This window comes from Ictidomys tridecemlineatus, chromosome 2, assembly GCF_052094955.1.
Source record: "Ictidomys tridecemlineatus isolate mIctTri1 chromosome 2, mIctTri1.hap1, whole genome shotgun sequence".
Lineage (NCBI taxonomy): Eukaryota > Metazoa > Chordata > Mammalia > Rodentia > Sciuridae > Ictidomys > Ictidomys tridecemlineatus.
Genome location: NC_135478.1, coordinates 48094641 through 48115093, shown reverse-complemented (window position 1 = coordinate 48115093; position 20453 = coordinate 48094641). Strand labels below are relative to the sequence as shown.

The 20453-nt window shown below is 50.4% G+C and overlaps 1 protein-coding gene across 1 annotated transcript; it reads left to right on the top strand.

Moving 5' to 3' along the window:
* The first annotated feature begins 969 nt into the window (after positions 1–969).
* On the top strand, positions 970–16533 carry Itih3 (inter-alpha-trypsin inhibitor heavy chain 3). Its single transcript, XM_078038439.1, has 21 exons — positions 970–1108; positions 1777–1797; positions 2580–2746; positions 2837–2941; positions 3436–3598; positions 4478–4591; positions 5755–5880; positions 6114–6230; positions 6491–6659; positions 7448–7573; positions 7869–8050; positions 9290–9475; positions 9560–9699; positions 10588–10742; positions 12765–12797; positions 12992–13027; positions 13185–13298; positions 14167–14371; positions 15383–15555; positions 15753–15864; positions 16302–16533. Exons 1-21 carry the CDS (start codon positions 1016–1018, stop codon positions 16429–16431), a joined length of 2667 nt encoding a protein of 888 aa, XP_077894565.1. The 5' UTR covers positions 970–1015; the 3' UTR covers positions 16432–16533.
* Positions 16534–20453: the final 3920 nt, after the last annotated feature.

The window sequence follows — 20453 nt, the reverse complement described above, 5'->3', positions numbered from 1 at the left end:
CTGTCCCCAAATTTATTACTGTTTGATGTCTACCAGGAGAACATTTAGCACTTTTTGCCACCTTTTGCACTCTTTGCCAATCAGGTGTTCAACTCCTCCTTCACATTGGGTGGTAGAAGTTTTGACCTTAATTGGTCCTCTGCGGAACTGTCATGGGGGCCATCCTATTTAGGGGGGGCTTCATCTACAAGTCAATCCCATGTTAATGCAGGCATTGGGGTCAGTAGCTGGTCAGAAGTTACATTAGTGTCCCTATGCTACTAAAAGAATCCTCCTTTCCAGACAATTAGAGACACTTACAGCCATAATTCCTAAGTTCACACCAAACCTGTCAAGAGTTAGTCCCATTCATCCTATTCTCTTGATGTGATTTTCAACTAGCTCCCTTGCTTCTGTTTATTTTCTCCAAATTAACTACCATCCTTTGCTTTCTCGTTTACTTTGGAAGTAATTTAAAGCAGACCCTAAGTCATTTAATGAACACGTGACCTTGCCTGCATTTCACTGCTCATTGCTAGCTCCTACCTAACACCTTGAGAACCAGAGTAGGATAATGAGCAAGGGGTTCAGTCACCGAGGTCTGAGCTTAAAAGTGATGGTCTGGTTTTATGCCCCTGCTGCCTTGCGAAGGGCAGGCCTGTGATCCAGGCATCAGACCAGAGTCCCTGCAAGTGGTGAGGACAAGGGGCCGCGATGCTGAGATAGACGGCTTTTGCTCTCAATGGAATTCCACACCCTATCTCCCATCACCCCCATGGTGAAGGCCCAGGGCCTGTTTGTCAACACGATTTCTGCTTTTCTGGGGGCCTCCATGTCCCTGGCCTGTCAGGAGTGAAGTCCCAACCCTGTCAAGGCCCACAGGGCCCTCTTCATACAGACACATCCGCCCACACCATTTCCCAGAGGAGCTTCCGGCCTTCTCTGCTCCAGCCCCAAGTTGCGGGTCACTGACCCTGCTCGGAAAACACCAGACTGGCTAATATAAGGAGGGCGGGCCAGGCCTGCCTGCTCAGTAATGGCGTCTACCTGGTGGCCCTGCCTTGTCCTGGCTCTGCTCTTCAGCGAGGCAGCCTCTGGCTTCTCAAGAAGCCCCCTCCGGCTGCTGGGGGTGAGTCTGCCCTCTCTTTACCACCAGGACCTTGGGGATCAAATGGGTTGAAAGCCCCGCTCTGGGCATGTCTTCTGGGCATAATGAAAAGGGGGCAGAGGGCTGGTCTGAACTGCTGGAACAGTGCCGGACCTTGGGGAGACCAGGCTCCAGCCAGGGCTTATGCTAGCCTGCTGGCCAGCCCTGAGCAAGGTTCTTAAAACTTCCTGGGCCTTGGATTCCCCATGTGTCAAGTGGGTGATACACCATGAACTTCTTGCTCACTGAATGTCCACCTTAGAAAGGTGCAGAAGTCTCTACAAAATATTGAGCTGAGCCCTACGGGCTGTGGTGGGTGTGGGATGTTCTGGAAAGAGACCTAAGAGTCCTGGAAGCCAGGGAAAACAGAATGAGAGGGAGGACAGGTTGGGATTAATGGGGCATGGGGAGAGTTCTGGGTCTCCTCTTTGATCTGCTCCTTGGGTGACCTAGAGAACTGTTCTTCTCAGTGTCCACCATTTATTCAGAGTCTGTCCTACTCTGACATATGGCATAGGAGGGTCCTGTGTCTGGAAGGATGTGTGTAGTGGGCAGCGCTTATCTCTGCACCCAAGCCACAGTGGCCTTGCCCTTGGCTTGACTTGTTTGTCTTTGTCTTTTTTTTTTTTTTTTTTTTTTTTTTTTTGCAGAAACGGAGCCTCCCAGGAGGGGTGAGGACTTTCACCAGGGCAGGGGCCAGGTGGGGCAGGGAGGGCTGGATCTGGTTGCCCAACTGCTGAAGGTATACGTCATAGTAGCAGGTCCCACACAGCTAGCAAACAGCACATGGCCCCCTGCTCTGGCAGAGCCCCATGTGATGAAAGAGAAAGGGCACTCTGGGTGTGTGTCCTGGGTGGGGCACCCGCAGAACCACAGCTCTCTAACCTTGCAGGAGGCAGCTCAAGAGAGTCCCATCAGTCATCCCTTCCTCCCACACATGCTTCGTGTGCTGGGCTGGGATCACACAATGCCCCTTCCCAAAGCATATTTATATTCTGTTTACCCCAGACATCTTTTTTGGCCTATCACCCCTGCTGGAAAGAGGGTGTCTGGGAACTCCCCTTGGCATGGGAAGGAAGTACCAAAGAACACAGGATGTGACCTGGGGGCTGGGGATGGTAGGAGGGAGAGTAAAGTGAGAAAGACATGTAGAAAGATCTAGAAGCTAGGACAGAGCCCTGGGTGGGAACAAGAACAGAGCCCTGGTGTGGCTGGGGCTCAGGATGAGCAGAGGAAGGGCAGCACCATGGTGGCCAGCTGAATGCAGGGACCAGGAACACTGCCCAGTCTTCCAATGTGAGTGACTGGGAAGATCGAGGGGCTGCTTACCAGGCAGGGGACTCAATCTGCAAAGGAGCATTTGGAAGGGAAGTAGCCAGGTTAAAGACCTGCTTCCCCAGAGCCACGGTCTGGAAGGTCACCACCCTCTGATCTCTGCCCACCTCTTCCACAGGCTGCAGATGGCATCGAGGTCTACAGCACCAAGATCAGCTGCAAGGTGACCTCCCGCTTTGCTCACAATGTCGTCACCACGAAAGCAGTCAACAATGCAGACAAGGCCAAGGAAGTTTCCTTTGATGTGGAGCTGCCCAAGACGGCCTTCATCACCAACTTCACCTTGTGGGTGCCACCATGGCTGCTGGCCCTGAGCTCCACAGGGGGTTCTAGCCCAGGGTGACATCTCCTCCCCCATACTCTCTGTCTCTGCAGGACCATTGATGGTGTCACCTACCCTGGGAACGTCAAGGAGAAGGAGGTTGCTAAGAAACAGTATGAAAAGGCCGTGTCCCAGGGCAAGACAGCTGGCTTGGTCAAGTAAATGTGGATGCCCAGGCTTTGGGGAGACGTCTAGACAGAAAAGACCTTCAGAAATACAGACAGCACCTATTATTATTGTTATAGTAAAATGTGCTCATGTTGGGCAAAGTGGCATACTCCTATAATCCCAGTGACACGGGCTGAGGCAGGAGGTTCACAGGTTCAAAGCCAGCCTCAGCAACTTAGCAAGGCCCTAAGCAACTTAGCAAGACCCTGTCTCCAAATAAAAATATCAGAAAAAGGGCTGGGGTAAAAAATAATTTTTTAAAAAAGGCTGGGTGGTGTAGCTCAGTGATTAAGTGCCCCTGGGTTCGATCCCTGGTGCTTAAAAAAAAAAAAAGTGCCCATAATGTTTCATTTTGAAGTTGAGACAACTGAGGCTCAGAATGGTTAAGGTACTCCCTAACCAAAGGCTGAGACTTGAACCCAGAGCCAAGGAAGGATGGGCTCATGCAGCCTTTGCGGTAAGCATTATCTCTCACCCCATCCAGGGCCTCCGGGAGGAAGCTGGAGAAATTCACAGTCTCAGTCAATGTGGCTGCAGGCAGCAATGTCACCTTTGAGCTGACCTACGAGGAGCTGCTGAAGAGGCACCAGGGCAAATACGAGATGTTCCTTAAGGTCCAGCCCAAGCAACTGATCAAGCACTTTGAGGTAATCAACCGTTCCTGCAGCTCCTGATGGAACTTCAGGGGGAAACAGGGAAGGGCCCACAGGGCAGAGCTCAGGGCAGGGTTAAGAAGGCAAAAGCTGGAACTGGAGACGCTCATGTTAAGTGAAATAAGCCCATCCCCCAAAATCAAAGGCCAAATCTTCTCTCTAATATGTGGATGATGACGCATAATAAGGGGGTGGGGAGAATAGAGGGTCATTGGATTAGACAAAAGGGAATGAAGGGAAGGGAAGGGGATGGGAATAGGAAAGACAGTGGGATGAATGGGACATGACTTTCCTATGTTCATCATATGTGAATAAAGGACCAGTGAAACTCCACATCCTGTATAACCACAAGAATGGGATCCTAATTAGAATAAGTGATACTCCATGTATGTAGACTATGTCAAAATACACTGTACTGTCATGTACATCTAATAAGAACAAAGAGAGAAAAAGTAGAAAACAGCTCTGGCCCACCATTTGACTATAGAGCATTAAAATGCCTCAACCACAGCATCTGGGCCATGGGGAAGAGGCTGAGCTGGACTCTCAGGGACACCACAGGGTGCCTCTGCAATGCTTGCAACTGGGGACAAGTGCATTTTACCTGCAGCAAATCTAAACGCCAAAGGAAATACATTAGTGGTGGAACTTGAGGACCCACATGACAGATGGCAGAAACACTCGTGGGTCAGAGTTCCTGCCACAAACCCCTATGGTCACATTCCAAGTGGGGGACACAAGGCTTGGCCCTCAGTACTGCCCTGGAGGGTCCCTGCACCATCATAGACCCATCTCATTATCCTCGCCCTTGCCCTGTAGTCCAGCCTCTCTGCACTATCACTGAGTGACGTCTTTTTACTTTGGCCATTTCAGATCGAGGCACACATCTTCGAGCCCCAGGGCATCAGCACACTGGATGCTGAGGCCTCATTCATCACCAATGACCTCCTGGGCAGCGCCCTGACCAAGTCCTTCTCAGGAAAAAAGGTGGTATAGATGCCTCTCAGACCTGGGGGACAGGGGACAGGAATGCTGGTCCCAGCAGGACAGGCCTGCAGCCCAGAGCTTGATTATGCTAGCGTGTATTGGGGTTGGGAGCGGCCATCAAGCTTCCTCCTTGGCCACCTGGGTCAGGGGTGAGCCTGCTGGAGGTCAGAAGCTGTTTGGAAATTACCTTCCAAAGGAATTGGAGTCTCAGCTACTCTGGGGACTAGCAGAGAGAGGAACTATTTATAAAGTCCAGCCCTACTCTGCCTTGGAAAGTGAACAGGGAAGGCATTACTGTCCCTGTTTTACAGATAAGGAGGCTGGAGCTAGATCTGCTGACTCCACATCAATGGGTGAAAGATTAATGAGAACCTCGTTCTTGGTCCCCAAGGTCCACAGCTATTTTAGGGACATTATTGACAGTGGGAAGTGAATAAATAAATGTTTAGCTAGTTGCAGTGGCACATGCCTGTGATCCCAGCAACTTAAGGCCGGAAGATCATGGGTTCAAGGCCAGCCCCAGCAACTTAACAAGGCTCTAAGCAAATTAGTGAGATCCTGCTTCAAAATTAAAAAAATAAATAAATAAAGGACTGGGGATGTGGCTTAGTGGTAAAGCATCCCTGGGTTCAATCCTCACTACTAAAATGAATAAATAAATATTTATATAAGAAACCAACCTCGGTCATTTAGGACGGCCAGGGTGAGTTGCTAGGAGCTCACGCTCAGACAGCTGCGGGCTTCCTCAAGGCAGCAAGCCTGCCCTGGTGGTGGAAGGCACCTCCACTCCCATTCTCCTCCCTTTTCTCTCCCCTTCCTCTTGCAACATGCAAAACCACCCAATGTGAAGTTCCCCTACATAGTGCAAAACTCTCTTCCCTAAGTGGCTCTGGGTGCTGAGTTTCAAGGTAGGCTGAGCTTAGGGATATGGGGTGCCCATTCCAAAGTAATATAAAAAGTCAAATGAGAAAGATAGGTGCCTTCCTAGGAGGCCCTGATCTCCCAGGAGGAGGGAGATATTCAGAGAGGCAGAGCATGGTGAGCAGCTGTATCCACTGGGACCTCAGGGCTCTTCCCTGTGACGGCTCTACTGGGCTATTTACCAGTGGGCAGCTCTGGCCAAGCTGAGCAAGCATGACTCTGGCTCCATCTCTGTCCCTCAGGGTCATGTGTCCTTCAAGCCCAGCTTAGACCAACAGCGCTCATGCCCAACCTGTTCGGATTCCCTCCTTAACGGGGACTTCACCATCACCTACGATGTGAACAGAGAGTCTCCGGCCAATGTGCAGGTATGTGCCGATGGCTCCCTTGGGTTGGCTGGCTCACCATGATGGCAGGGAGAGAGAGATGGCTGCATCTAGTGCCATCTCTCTCTCCATCTTCAGCCCCAGGCTGTTTCTCTACTTGACATGGGACAGCTGATGATCCAGGGACACATTCTCCCTGGATGGCAAATATCTTCTCCCTGTAAGAGGAGCTGATGTGCTGTTACTAAGCCTCTGCCTCTCTCTCCCTTTTCCAGGTTGTCAATGGCTACTTCGTGCATTTCTTTGCACCTCAAGGTCTCCCAGTGGTGCCTAAGAATGTGGTCTTTGTGATTGACGTCAGCGGCTCCATGGCGGGTCGGAAAATACAACAGGTCTGCTCTGCAGCGCTAGGGGCAGAGTGTGGGGTGGGGGATTGTGGGGAGAGAGAGGTTATTTTTTTAAAGTGGAAAATGCTAGTATTTCTGGTGAAAGAGGAGGAAGTGGACAGGATATAAGAAAGTTCAAAGCCTCTGCCCACTTTTGGAGGGAGCCTCCGTCAATGCTCCCTGGTGAGGACAGCAGGGCTTTTGTTACCATTTGGGTGGGAAGAGACCTCACCCATTTCTTGTCTATTTGTCTCTCTCCTCCCCAGACAAGGGATGCCCTTCTCAAAATCTTGGATGATGTGAAGGAGACTGACTACCTGAATTTCATCCTGTTCAGTGGAGGTGTGACCACGTGGAAAGACCAATTAGTCCAAGCCACTCCAGAGAACCTCCAAGAGGCCAGGACCTTCGTAAAAAACATTAGAGATGATGGAAGTAAGAGCGGAGGGGAGAATAAACTTACTCCTCTCTTTGATGAGTAGCATTTCCTTCCTGCCTTGGGGCAGAGTGTCTGCAGCTTTGTATGGGGCAGAGGTGGGATAGATGGTCCGTGGGCATGGTCAAGGGAAAATCATTTTTTTTTCTGTCTCAAAACCCATGATCCTGTTGTTCTACAAGTCCCAGCAAGAGGAGGTCACAAAGCACCCTTTTTCTTGGTCCTGTTGCCTGTGGAAAATCATAAATGATATCTACACTGCTCCCCTCTCTTCCTGGTGAGAGGGGCAAGGAGTTCATTTGATTGTTTTGCAAACTGACTTTGCAATCACCATATGCTCTGTCCTTCTGTCAGCACTTTTATTCCCATGTGAAAGCATACGTTTTTGCCAGGCGTGACAGAGCACACCTGTAATCCCAGGGCCCAGTGGCTAGGGAGGCTGAGGCAGGAGGATCACAAGTTTAAAACCAGCCTCAGTGATTTAGTGAGGCCTTAAGCAACTCAGTGAGACCTTGTCTCTAAATAAAATACAAAAAAAGGGGCTGGGGATGTGGCTCAGTGGTTAAGTGCCCCTGGGTCCAATCCCTAGTACCAAACAAACAAACAAACAAAAAAACCTAAGTCATTTGTTCATTCACACACTTATTGATTCAGAAAGTGTTATTGAGTACCTCCATGTATGGGCAGGTGGGATTCTTGGCACTTGAGCAGGGCCTTCTGTCCTGGCATCCTCTCACCCTGGCATCCTGAGAACACTCTCCCACGGTGCTCTCTGTCTGTGTCACAGTGACCAACCTCAACGATGGGCTGCTGAGAGGCATCCATATGCTGAACAAGGCCCGGGAGGAAAACCTGGTCCCTGAGAGGAGCACCTCCATCGTCATCATGTTGACAGACGGGGATGCCAACACTGGTGAGGGGCTCGGGTGGCTCTGAGCCAGGGTGAGTGCCTGGTTACCCTCCTGGCTCTGAAGCTGGCTCAGTGTATGACCTCTGTCAGCTCTTCTCAGGGTCCTCCACAGACTGGGAGGCCCTTCATGAGCAGGACCCTGCCTCCCTCTACCAGGGTTTCCCAACATCTGTCCTGGCCATGGATCATGGCCGTGACTCCACCAGCTCTGCAAGTGTGGGTATCAGACCTCTCCAGTCAGAGCTGGTGCAGAAGGTCCCCCGGGTGCTGGCTGGAATGTGAACACCCCTCCCTGCAGGTGAGAGCAGACCTGAAAGGATCCAGGAGAACGTGCGCAATGCCATCAAGGGCAAGTTCCCCCTGTATAACCTGGGCTTTGGCAACAATCTGAATTTTAATTTCCTGGAGACCTTGGGCCTGGAGAACCACGGGTTTGCCCGACGCATTTATGAAGACTCGGATGCTGACCTGCAGTTGCAGGTACGTCTTGTCTCTCACACCTCCAGGAATGAGGGCTCATTACTTCCTTAGCTGCTCTTCCGGGGGCCAATTTCAGGTATCAGAAAGAACTTCCTGGGGCTGGGGTTGTGGCTCAAGGGGGTGGAGCACTTGTCTTGCACAAGTGAGGTACTGGGTTGATTCCTCAGCACTACACAAAAATAAATAAATAAATAAAAATAAAGGCATTGTGTCCATCTACAACTAATACATATATTAGTCCAAGATCAAGGTGGTGGTGGTGGGCTGGTTCCCCTCCCAGGGCTGGGCGGGAGGGATCTGCTCTAGGCCACCCTTCCTGGCTTGTCAGTGGTCATCTTCTCCCTGGGCCCTCTTGTGGATCTGTATTCCATTTCCCCTTTTTATAAAGACACGAGTCATATTGGATTCGAGCCCACTCAGATGACCTCACTGGATTATGTGTATAAAGAGTCTACCTCCAAATATGGTCACATTCTGAGGAACTGAGGGTTGTGAATTTGGGGAATGCCGTACCCAATTCAACCCCTAAAAGGCAAACTTATTTAAAAAAATTTTTTTTAATTTGACTTTCAAATTTCACTGTGAGTTGGATGCTGTATTTCTTTTTCTTTATTTGCTGAACCTGGTCATCTCCGCTGGCATCTCTAGCTCTGCATGTGCACCCGGTGCCTCCCTCCCATCTGTCAGGCTCACATAGCCTCTCCTAGCTAGACAGCCTTTCTACCCTTACTTTACTCCTGGCTTTCATCCCAACAAATGTTTCTTGAATACTTTCTTTTTTTTCTTTTTTGGTACTAGGGTACTGGAGATTGAACTCAGGGGCATTTAATCACTGAGCTACATCCCCAGCCCTTTTTTATATTTTATTTAGAGACAGGGTCTCACTGAGTTAGTTGCTTAGGGCCTCACCAAATTGCAGAGGCTGGCTTTGAATTCACAATCCTTTTGCCTCAGCCTCCCAAGCTGCTAGGATTACAGGCGTGTGACACCATGCCCAGCTCATTTCTTGAATACTTTCCATATGCCAAGAACTCTCTCCCTTCCTTCTATTCTTCTAATCTCCACGGGGGAATGGAGGGAGGGCTCCCATACACTGAAGGGCCCAACCAAGGCCACACAGAAATGAAAACGAGGAGGCAGGACTGACTCAGCCCCAGGGGGCTAGATGCCATGTCATGGCATGGGTGACAGCCAGCCCCTGGGGGCCTGAGATGACCAGCTCTCTGATCTGGACTCCAGGGCTTCTACGATGAGGTGGCTAACCCGCTGTTGACAGACGTAGAGATGGAGTACCCCCAGAATGCAATCCTGGACCTCACCCAGAACAGCTATCAGCACTTCTATGATGGCTCTGAGATAGTGGTGGCCGGGCGCTTGGCGGACGAGAACATAAACAGCTTCAAGGCAGATGTGAAGGGTCAAGGGGTGAGTGGGGACCTGGGGACAAGAAGTGCTACCATTGATGGACCACAGACCTCAAAACCCTCACCTCCTCTCACCCCTACCCAGGCTTTCAACGACCTGACCTTCACAGAGGAGGTGGATGTGAAGGAGATGGAGGAGGCCCTGAAGGAACAAGACTATATTTTTGGGAACTACCTTGAGCGGCTCTGGGCCTACCTTACCATTGAGCAGCTACTGGAGAAAAGGTGACCTTGGCCCACCCTTCACATAACCAGGCCTCCCCTTGGGTACCTGGCACTCCTCGGTACCTACCTGGGCCTGCCCCTGTGCCTCGCACTGAGGAAGCAAACCTGTCCCTGCTATTTTGCCCTCTTCTTGGCACAGTCAAGGAAATGTTCACCTTTCATCCTGAGGTTCAAGCAAGCAAGCTCTGCTGAGGCCAGCAACCTGGCAGGGCCTGGAGGGTGGGAACGGCCTTTGTACCTGGCTCTCTGCTTCCAGCATGACCCAGTGACAGTGAACAAAACTGAAGGTCGAGCCAGGGGCAGTGGTGCAGCCTGTAATCCCAGGAGCTTGGGAGGCTGAGGCAGGAGGATTGAAAGTTCAAAGCCAGCCTCAGCAACTCAGCAAGGCCCTAAGCAACTCAGCAAGACTCTGTCTCTAAATAAAATATTAAAAAGGGCTGGGGATGTGGCTCAGAGGTTAAGTGCCCCTGGGTTCAATCCCTGGTATAAACAAAAACAAAACAAAACAAAATTAAACAAAACCTAAGCCTAGGTTCCAGGCTCTAGTGCCCAGAGGGCAGAGCCAGGCCCACTTAAGAGGGCAATATCAACATCCATTCAGATGGGGTCTGGCCCATTCTAAGTGCTTGGCACATGGACACTGTCATGTGGGATTGTCATAGCTCCTTATATTTTATAAATGGGGAAACTGAGGGCTAGAGAGGAAACAGCATTTGTCCACATGCTCCAGGGGGCTGGTGAATCGGTCTCTTCTGAGCCCCAGTGGGCTCCTCTCCGGGCACCAATTGTGGGGTGGGTATCCAATCCTGGTCTGGTTATGAGAGTTGGTGCAGGAGAAGGCAGGCAAGAGCTGTTCTCTGGCTGAACTGTGTGGCCCCCACTTCACAGAAAGAACGCCCAAGGGGAGGAGAAGGAGAACCTCACAGCCCAGGCCCTGGACCTATCCCTCAAGTACCACTTTGTGACTCCACTGACCTCCATGGTGGTGACCAAGCCTGAGGACAATGAGGACCAGACAGCCATCGCTGACAAGCCCGGGGAAGGTGGGCACAGAGAGAAGAGGCCAGAACTCAGAGGCTGCCCTCTAGGACCCTGGGCCCTAGGAACTCAGAGGAGGAGTTGGCCAGTCCAGGGAGACTGGACTTCCTGATGAGGGGCAGGTCTGGGCGCACCAGAAGGGAAACTGGTCAAGGGGTCAGAAAGGTGGTGTAGCAAGAGTGAAGCAGTCAGCCAGGCATGGTGGTGTATACTGGTAACCCTAGCCACTTGGGAGGCTGAGGCAAGAGGATCACAAGTTCAAGGCCAGCTTGGCAACCTGGTGAGGCCATGTCTCAAAACAAAAATATGAAAAATATGAATATGTATGTATACACACACACACATGAGAGAGAGAGAGAGAGAGAGAGAGAGAGAGAGAGCAGTTAAAGCAGGTAACAGGGACAATGGAGTGTGGGGTAAGTAGGAACCTCTAAGTCTCTCAAGGGATGTGAGTCAAGAAGTTACATGGTCTATGCGTTATTTCAAAGAAGGGACTTAGGGCTCAGTTAGACAAGAAGAAGCACTTCCAGTCTGAGAGTTGGCCTGGAGCAGGCTACTATGCATCTGGGGATTGTGAGGAAAAAGAGGCCTTGAGAATTAGAGTCTAGGACCAAGCCTCCTCAACCAGACCCCAGACCACACTCAACAGGGGTCCCCAATGCCCATTGCAGCTGGTTGCAGGGCAGGGGGCTTGGCATTGAGAAACCAAGTTGGCAAATAGTTGGGCTGGGGCAGGCCAAGCCCCTGTCTTCCAGGAGGTCTTGGTTCTAGGGGACACTCTGGGGACAAAGCTTGCTGTCAGCCTGACGGCAAGCTCTGGCTCCTGCTCAGGCCACTCTCATTGGTGGCACTGGACCTGACCAGTAGTCTATGGCTTCTAACACATCTTTTCCTCTTCCTTCCTGGCTGAACCTGGTGATGCAGAAGGTAAGCTTCCTCCAGCAGCTGGGTGGGCATTGTGAGTGGGGGAGGAGGCAGAGCCCGAGATGTCATTCCAAGCCAGTGGGGACATCCAGCCTGGAGTCTGGGGAGGCTCAGCACATCTGGGCTCAGGTCCGGCTCATTATTGCCAACTCATGAGTGATCATGGACCAAGCTCTGTTCCCCTCTGAGCCTCGGGCTTCCCATCAGTGGCTTAGGGTGGCTTTCCCTGCCCAAGAAGAGATAATCAGCATGAGAGTATTCTGTGATCTGCAAAAATTAGCAATGTAGCACATCAGACACTCCTACTCCATTCCCCAGCAGCCCTCCAAGGGAATCATAATGTCACATTTCATAGTGAGGAAAGAGGCACAGAGAGGTTAAGTCTATTTGCTCAAGGATTCAGTAGGTAGCTAATCTAGGACTTTGGTCTGGGCAGCTTGGGCCCACTACCCACGCTGGAAATTGCTAGAAATAACTCTGCACCTGTCTCACCATAAAAATGGAAACTTACCCCACACCAGCCCATCGCCTCCAGGGAGGACATCTTCCACACCTGCTAGCCTGTCCCCCTGTATCAATAAGGATCATGATAGGACGGGCCACCACTTTTCCCTGAGAGCAGCCCTGTCATACGTAGTCACTGGGATAAAATGTTCATGTGTGCATTTGTGTGTATATGTATGCATGTGTGTACCTGAGAGAGGCAGGTGTTTTACTACCAAGGAGCAACAGACAACTGTCTGTGGGCTTCAACCTACCCCAACTAAGGATTGGAAAGTCCAAGGCTAGGGACAGATGTCTGCTCTGAGTATTATTCAGGAGAGAAAAGCTGGTGACTTGATGGTTTGCATTTTAGCCACATAAAAAATGCGATGCTCCTAGCATTCAAATGACATCTCTGTCACCTCCAGCCCTGTAAAGGAGTTCTCTGGACGTGTGCCCACTTATAAAGCCTCAATTTTAGGGTCACATGCCTATTTTTCCATGTGCCCATGTCAGGACCCAACTAGGGACAAGTAACCCCAAGACAGACATCAGGCACATGGTTGAGCAGAAGTGAACCCCTAGACTCTGCTCATGACTGCCTTTTGTCTTCTTTTTAGTCAGATCCGTGACCCCCTCCAGGGCCTACTTGGGTGAGTATTTGCTGCCTGCTGTAGCCATCTCTGCTGCCCCATTCCTGTTTGTGATCTTTCCTGAGTCAGTTAAGACAGGTAGATGACCAGATGTCCTGCAGGGATTGGAGGGTGGCAGGGTAGGGAAAAGAATGAGAGTATTCCTGGCCCTCCCCAGGGCTGCTCACTTACTCTGTCCTGCCTGTGCTCCACAGTTGGCTACCAGCCTCCTCAAAACCCCTACTACTATGGTGAGTTCCCTGGGTCCTCCTGGGACAATGCTCGGGGTCTTGGGTACAGCATTCCTGCCTACCTGGAAGCCCAGCCCACTGGGGCCAAGAGGCCACGGGAGGCCCCTGGTACAGTGAGAGGCCCTGGGAGCCAGACCCTTCTCTAATGTGCCCTCAGTCGATGGAGACCCTCACTTCATCATCCAAGTCCCAGAAAAGAATGATGCCCTCTGCTTCAACATTGATGAAGACCCGGGCACGGTGCTGCGCCTCATCCAGGACCCAGTCACAGGTGGGGGCTGCAGGCCAGGGTGCTTTCTGGGAGGGTCTGGAGCCATCAGGATGATGGAGGACAGATGAGGCTGGACACCTGAGGAATTTTCAGGAAGCAGGTTCATTTTATGCTACAGTGGTCCAGAGGGGGGCTCGTGCTTAAAAAATCTCTGGATCCTAAATCTGGAATTTTTTTTAGATTTATACTCAGGGGTCATACTCATTGTCTCATATTCTTAGGCTAGCCACTAGATAGAGGTTTTATAAATTTTTTTTTCCTGCAAAACTGGCATTTACAAAAAGGAGAAAGCTACAAGCCACATGCCCTCTGCAGAAGTTTTTGCTGATATCCTGATGACACCCTTTGTAAAAATCTTTCTGACAAGAAGAGAAACTTAATTATGGCAAAGATCTTTTTGGTGGGGGTCCCTGGTCTGTTTCAAGGAGGACTCAGGAACCAGGTCTCTTTCCTCTGCCCCAGTAGCATATCCATCTTCATATGCTGAGAACTCTGGGAGTGCAAGTGGGGGAGGGAGGACTGAGAACTAGGCTAAGTCCCTGGCGCTAGGAGACGGAGGGCTAGAGGTAACCAGTAGCCTGGTGCTGGGGCAGGACCCTGCCTGACTCTGGAGAACACTTTTTTTTTTTTTTTCCTCTGAAGAACATTCCCAGGCCCAGGCAAGAGGCATACCCCAGTGTCCCAGCACAACCTAGATCTGAAGTGTCCAGGAACAGACAGGGCTGGGCTCTGATGACCTGGTTTTTCCTTGGGGCTCTGCCCTGCCACCCTTCAGCAGGTCTCGTTGAAGGGGAAGGCACATCCCTAAAGGCCAGTCTAGACTCAGAGGGCCTCGCTGGTCTCTCTCCCTTCCCTATCCCTCTGGCAGGTCTCACTGTTAATGGGCAGATCATTGGCGACAAGAGAGACAGCACAGCCGCCAACAGCAGAAAGACTTTCTTTGGGAAACTGGGCATTACCAACACTCAGATGGACTTCCGGATGGAGGTGACGACAGAGAAGATCACTCTGTGGAATGGGGATGAGCCAACCACTTTCAGCTGGCTAGACACAGCCACCGTCACACAGGATGGGTAAGGTCCTCCAGCTGGGACTCTAAGGGTCAAATATCCAGAGGTCTTCAGAGAGACTGGTGGCCTTGGAGTTCAGTCCCTAGGGGAAGGTAACCACAGTGCCCCCCAACCAACTCCTGGGGCCCATATCAGAGGCAGAATTAGCAGCTGGACAGTTTGTAGAACTGTGTGAGGGACAGGCTGGTTGGATGAAATCATTAGATGAAAACTGAGTTGGTGGTACACATCGATATTCCCAGCTACTTAGGAGGCTGAGGGAAGAGGACTCCTTGAGCCCAGGAGTTCAAGACCAGCCTTAGTAGCGTAGTGAGACTCTGTCTCAAAAAAATAAAAATAAGCCGGGCACAGTGGCATGTGCCTGTAATCCCAGCGGCTTGGGAGGCTGAGGTATGAGGATCACGAGTTCAAAGCCAGCCTCAGCCAAATTAGCAAGGCCCTAAGCAACTTAGCAAGACCCTGTATCTAAATAAAATATATACATATTTTTAAAAAAGGGCTGAGGATGTGGCTCAGTGGTTAGGTGTCCTTGAGTTCAATCTCTAGTATCAGATAAATTAATTAATTTAATTTAATAAATAAAAATAAAGCAATAGCATCTACCGCCACTTGCATCTTCTCTGTCTGAAGCTGTTAATTTTCAAGTCCCTTAGACTTTTCTATGTCTTTAGATCCCTCAGAGCCTGGTGGGCAGGGCAGGAATGCTACTCCCACTGAGACTCAGAGATGGAGTGCAACCTACCCAAAGTCACACAGGAAGTCTGTGGCTGAGCTGAGCCCCAGGCCTCTGGATCCCAGGGTGGCCCTCTCTCCTGCTTAAGGAGGAGCCACGCTGCCCTCTGTGGAGGGTGTAGAGGGCAGGCACGAGGCACCCTCTTTCCAGTACTCCTGAAGCAGTGCCTGGAGTCTGTGCTCTCATTTGCCATGTGCTCTGAAGTCCTTGCTGAGATGTCCTTGATTCAGATGACCTGTGTTGTGGTCAAGGGCTTCACAGCCACCTCTTCTTCTCTCTAGGATATCCGTGACAATCAACAGGAAGAAGAACATGGTGATCTCCTTTGGTGACGGGGTCACATTTGTGGTTGTCCTGCACCAGGTGTGGAAGAAACTTCCAGGTCACTACGACTTTCTAGGCTTCTACGTGGTGGACAGTCACCGGATGTCAGCACAGACTCATGGGCTACTAGGTATGGAGTGTTCAGACGGCAGGCTACTCACGTGGCAGCATGGGAAATGCATGCACAAGGCCGTCCTGGTCATGCTGGACCCAGCCCACGATCCCTCAATTCAGCTGTTCAGCTTCTGCATCCATTCTGAAAGGCCAGAGGCCACATTACCCGTGGTCTTGGCCAGGGACTGACAGGGTGAATGTTTTCATTTCCAGGACAATTCTTCCACCCCTTTGACTTTAAAGTGTCTGACATCCACCCAGGCTCTGATCCCACAAAGCCAGATGCCACAATGGTGGTGAAGAACCATCGGTTGACTGTCACAAGGTAAGGAGACACCTTGGGCCCCCTCATCCTACCCAGCAACAAGACAGGAAGAAAGAGTGCTCTCTGTCCAGGTGTATTTACCTGGTGGGCTCTTGTTCTCTATGGAGGACCCTTAGAGAACTTGGAGGTCTTGACTCTCTTTAGGCCCCTCCCAATCAAGGAAAAGCCCAATCTCTGCTCTCTAGAAAGAATAATCATGTGACCTCATTCTTGACCAAAAAATTATAGACTCTTAGAATTTCCAAATTCTTGACTCAGTGGTAGAGCACTTGCCTAGCATGTGTGAGATCCTCGGTTCAATCCCTCACCCCACCTACACATACCTGCACGCACCCACATACCTACAAATAATTTCTAAATTCACACTTTTTCCAATCTTAGGCCCATGCCGCTGCCATCTTGCCTACCTATGATAGCACCTCTCTCTTTTCTCCCAGGGGCTCCCAGAAAGACTACAGAAAGGACACCAGTGTTGGCATGAAGGTCGCGTGCTGGTTTGTCCACAACAATGGGGAAGGGCTGATTGATGGCATCCACACTGACTATATCGTCCCCAACCTGTTCTGAGGAAACATGGCAACGCTTATCGAGATTCTTCTTTGGAAACAGGGGTGTAGAATGGGTCCTGTAGAAGGGCCTGGAACAATAAAGTGCAACATGGAAATCATACAGCTGCCTCTGCGTGCCTTCATGAGCCCCTGATCCAAGGAACCCAAAGTTGGACCCAAAGTAGTCCAAAGGAGAGGATGGATGGTAGGTAGGGAACTGATACAGCTGAGAAACCGTGTCTGGGGAATGAAATGTATGATTTGGGAAGGGAAAAAATAAATAATTGACTCTTGGAGCCAAGGGATTCAGGAAGGGTGGAGTGCATTTCAGAATCTAGTGACACCAAAAGAAAGGTTAGGGGTCACAGCTCAGGAGCTCCTATCAGGACATTCAGAGGTAGAAAGTGCTACAGGGCAGACATAGCTCACATCTAAGTGGTGCTATCAACCACCCCTCAATTTATCCACCTGTGTTAAGTCAGCTTTCTGTTGCTGTGACAGATATCTGAGGTAATTGACTTAAGGGAACAAAGTTTTATTTTAGTTCATGGTTTGAGAGCCTTCAGACCATGGACACTTGGCCCCATCACTTTGGGCTTGTGGTGACATAGTACATCATGATGGGAGTGCATGGCACTCTGGTCACCTTATGGAGTCCAGGAAGCAGAGAGAGAAGGAGAAGGAGAAGGAGAAGAAGGAGCCAGCATCTCCATATCCCCTTCAAGGGCATGCCTTCCAGAAATCCAGCCTCCTCCTAGATGCTAGAATCACCTCCTAAACATCCCACTACCTCTCAAGAGTGCCACTGGCTGACAAATAAGCCTTTAACATATGGGCCTTGGGGGGGACACATCAGGTCCAAACTATTGTACCACCCCTCCACCCACCATCCATCCATCTATCCATCTATTCACTCACTCATTCATTCTACCATCCTTCCATCCCTACAACCATCTTTTCATCCATCCATCCATCCACTCACAACCCATTGGTCCTGCCATCTATCCATCCCTTTAACCATCTATCCATCCATGTATCCATTGACCCATCTATTGATTCAGCAGATACAATACCCTGGGCTGGGATCTGCTCAAGTTTGCCTTCATCTGGGCCCAGACTTTCTAGGATCCTACAGTCAGCTCATGTGACCCCTTTCTCTCCATCCCAATCAGTCTGGGGTGGGGTGGGAAAGCAGAGAGAAGTTCCTGGAGATGGGGCTGTAAAAGATCTGCAGTCTGAACATCTGCTCTTCCTGGGCTTCCATCACTGCCTACCAGAGAGAGGTTTGTTTTTTTGTTTTTTTTTTTTTTTCAGAGAAGAATTGATCATTTCTCCCTGCCTAAATCCCACAGATGACATCTCCCCTCCAATGCTCTTGGGACAAAAGTCCTTCCTCTGGCCTCTCTAGCTTCCCCTTACATACCAAGTACTTCCCCTAACTTTCTGGATTCCAGATATACAGTCTCCTTCAAATTATGCAAAGGTGACCTGACCTGCCCCAAATCCTTTGCCTGTACAGTTTTCTCTGCCTGGGGTCTAAGGGCATGCTGGGCATAGGGGACAATGGTGAAGGAAGCAGTGAGTGATTTGATAGGTGGCAGAGCAGGGGACACAATAAGGCTGGAGGAGGTTGGACTCAAACTGGGGAAAGCCCTGAATGTCGGTGGGGGATGGCATGTGGCTATGGTCATAGGAATTGTCCTACCTCCCACTTCAGGGGACCCACAGCTGCTCCTCACTCCTCGGGCCAGAAGCAATGTTATCTAGAGATCATACTGCTCTAGGACTGTGGAGAGGGGACTAGAAGGAAGGAAAGGCTACTCCCAGATGGCTGTGGGACTCTACTGGCAGTCTGGTGGCTCATGAGATACAGCCACCAAACTGAAAGCCCAGGGTGAATGTGGCAGAGGTCTGGGCTGGACCAGCTGAAAGGTCCAAACCTGTGTGAAGGGACCCTCTAGAGTGTGCAGGCCCTGCTATCCCACTCCACCCTGAATGGGTTAAGGAGCCACATGCTGAGCCTATATCATGAGGTCAGTTTTCACATCCGTGATGGGGAGGAAGATCCTGCTGGATGCAGGGTGGTGAAAGACATCCTCACATCATTTCTGGTCCTTCTGAGGCACCATCTCTACCCTGCTGGTCCAGGTAGCAACCAAGGCACAATGCTGGGAGATGGGCAAGGGGAGGGGCCAGCCCAGACCCCACCCCTCTCCAAACACTGGGGCAGGGGGATGCTCGCAGGCAAAATCCAGGCAGACATCCTCTCCCCGTCCACATTGTCCTTGTTCTGCTGGACCCTGCTTCCAGCTCGGCCTTCAGGACCAAGGCCATGCTCCGTGAGGCATATGTAGGCTGAGCAGGTCTGGTCCTCTCTTCATGGCTGCTTTTCCTCCCCCTTCCCTGAACTCAGTGCACAGGGCGCTGGCTCTGGGCCTAGGAACATGCCGGTGTCTCTGCCCTCCTGTCTCCCACTGGGCTAACTACTTTTTATCCTTCAAATTTCAACCCAACATCTCCACCTCCAGGAAGGCTTCCCTGACATCCCTAGTCTGGCCGAGATGTCTCCCCTTAGGCTCCTGAAGCACTTGATCATGTGCTGGGTGACGGCTGTCACAAAGGGCACTGTGTCTGTCATCATGCCCAATGTATCCACGGGACCAGCCCAGGGCCTGGCTCAAGTAGGTGTTGGAGAGAAGCTTGTGAATGAAAGGGAGGATATAGACCTGTTTTCAACTGCACACGGGATACCCACCCTGCAGGTCCTGGCAGGGCCACAACCGGGTAGTCTGGGTCTGCTATTGCCCAGCCCAGGCAGTTGGGCCATGGGTCAGTGTTCCATGAGCTTGAGTTGGGCAGTCCTTTCATCCCTGTATGTCTCTTTCTAGCCCCACAAGCTGTTCTCTCATCTTGCCAACTTCTGGCCTGAGCCCCTCCAAGAGACCCTCACAGAGAAACAGCCCGAGAACCCCCACCTTCCCTGGGAGTGGGGGCAGAAGAGCAAGGAAGAATGTTTGTGTGGGGCAAACCTGCTGCTGAAGATCCTTCCCACTGGCCTGATCTCTGACCTTTCTAGAAAGATTCTATAGCTCAAGGGCTAGAAAAGAATGTTTCCCTGATGATTTGTCTTTTCCTTTTAGCAAGCAAATGAATTTACTTTCTGCTTCACCCTGACTGCCAGGAAGCTCAGAGCAAAGCTTTGTGGTCTATTTGCAGGTCCCCTACCCTGGTGATTGTCTCTTTTCTTTTATTCTCATAGTCATGTTTTTTTTGTTGTTGTTGTTTGTTTGTTTGTTTTATTCTCTTTGTGCTACTTATTTGTAAACCATAGATCATGTCTTTTTTTTCTTTTAAGACATGCCCTCAGTAACCACAGAAGATTGGTTCTAGGACCTTCTAAGGGTACAAATCTGTGGATGCTCAAGTCATTCATAAAAAAATGGCAATGTGTTTGCGTAAAACCTGCTCACATCCTCCAGTATGCTTCAGATCATCTCCAGGTTACTTGCAATGTCTAATACAATGCAAATACTATTTATTTATATGTATTACACTGAATTGTTTAGGGAATAATGATTTTTTTAAAGTCTCTATCTATTCAATACAGATGCTTTTTTGTTGTAGTTCCAGAGATTGAACCCAGAGGCCTTAACCACTGAGCAATATCCCCCAGTCCTCTCTAAAATATTTTATTTAGAGACAGGGTCTTGTTAAGTTGCTGAGGGCCTGGCTAAGTTGCTGAGGCTGGCTTTGAACTCCCAATCCTCCTGACTCAGACTCCCAAGCTGCTGAGGTTGCAATTTTTTTAAAGTTTTTTTTTGTTTCATGGTTGGTTGAATCTGCAGAGAAAGAAAGGGCAGATACAAAGGGCAGACTCTAAGAATACATTTTTTATTTCCAGTATGCTTTGCATGCGGAGGGATTGAGTGGAATCTTGGGGATGCCTAATGTAAACAGGAATAGATTCCCTCAATGGCACAGGATTTAGAGTTGAAGACCCAGACTACCCTATATGGAGAGAGGCTGCTGGGCCTTGGCTCT

Coding starts and splice junctions, on each gene's coding strand:
- Itih3 (XM_078038439.1), top strand. CDS start 1,016: ATGGCGTCTACCTGGTGGCCCTGCCTTGTCCTGGCTCTGCTCTTCAGC. Junction 5,881..6,113: donor AGTCTCCGGCCAATGTGCAG/GTATGTGCCGAT, acceptor TCCCTTTTCCAG/GTTGTCAATGGCTACTTCGT. Junction 14,372..15,382: donor GCCACCGTCACACAGGATGG/GTAAGGTCCTCC, acceptor TCTTCTCTCTAG/GATATCCGTGACAATCAACA.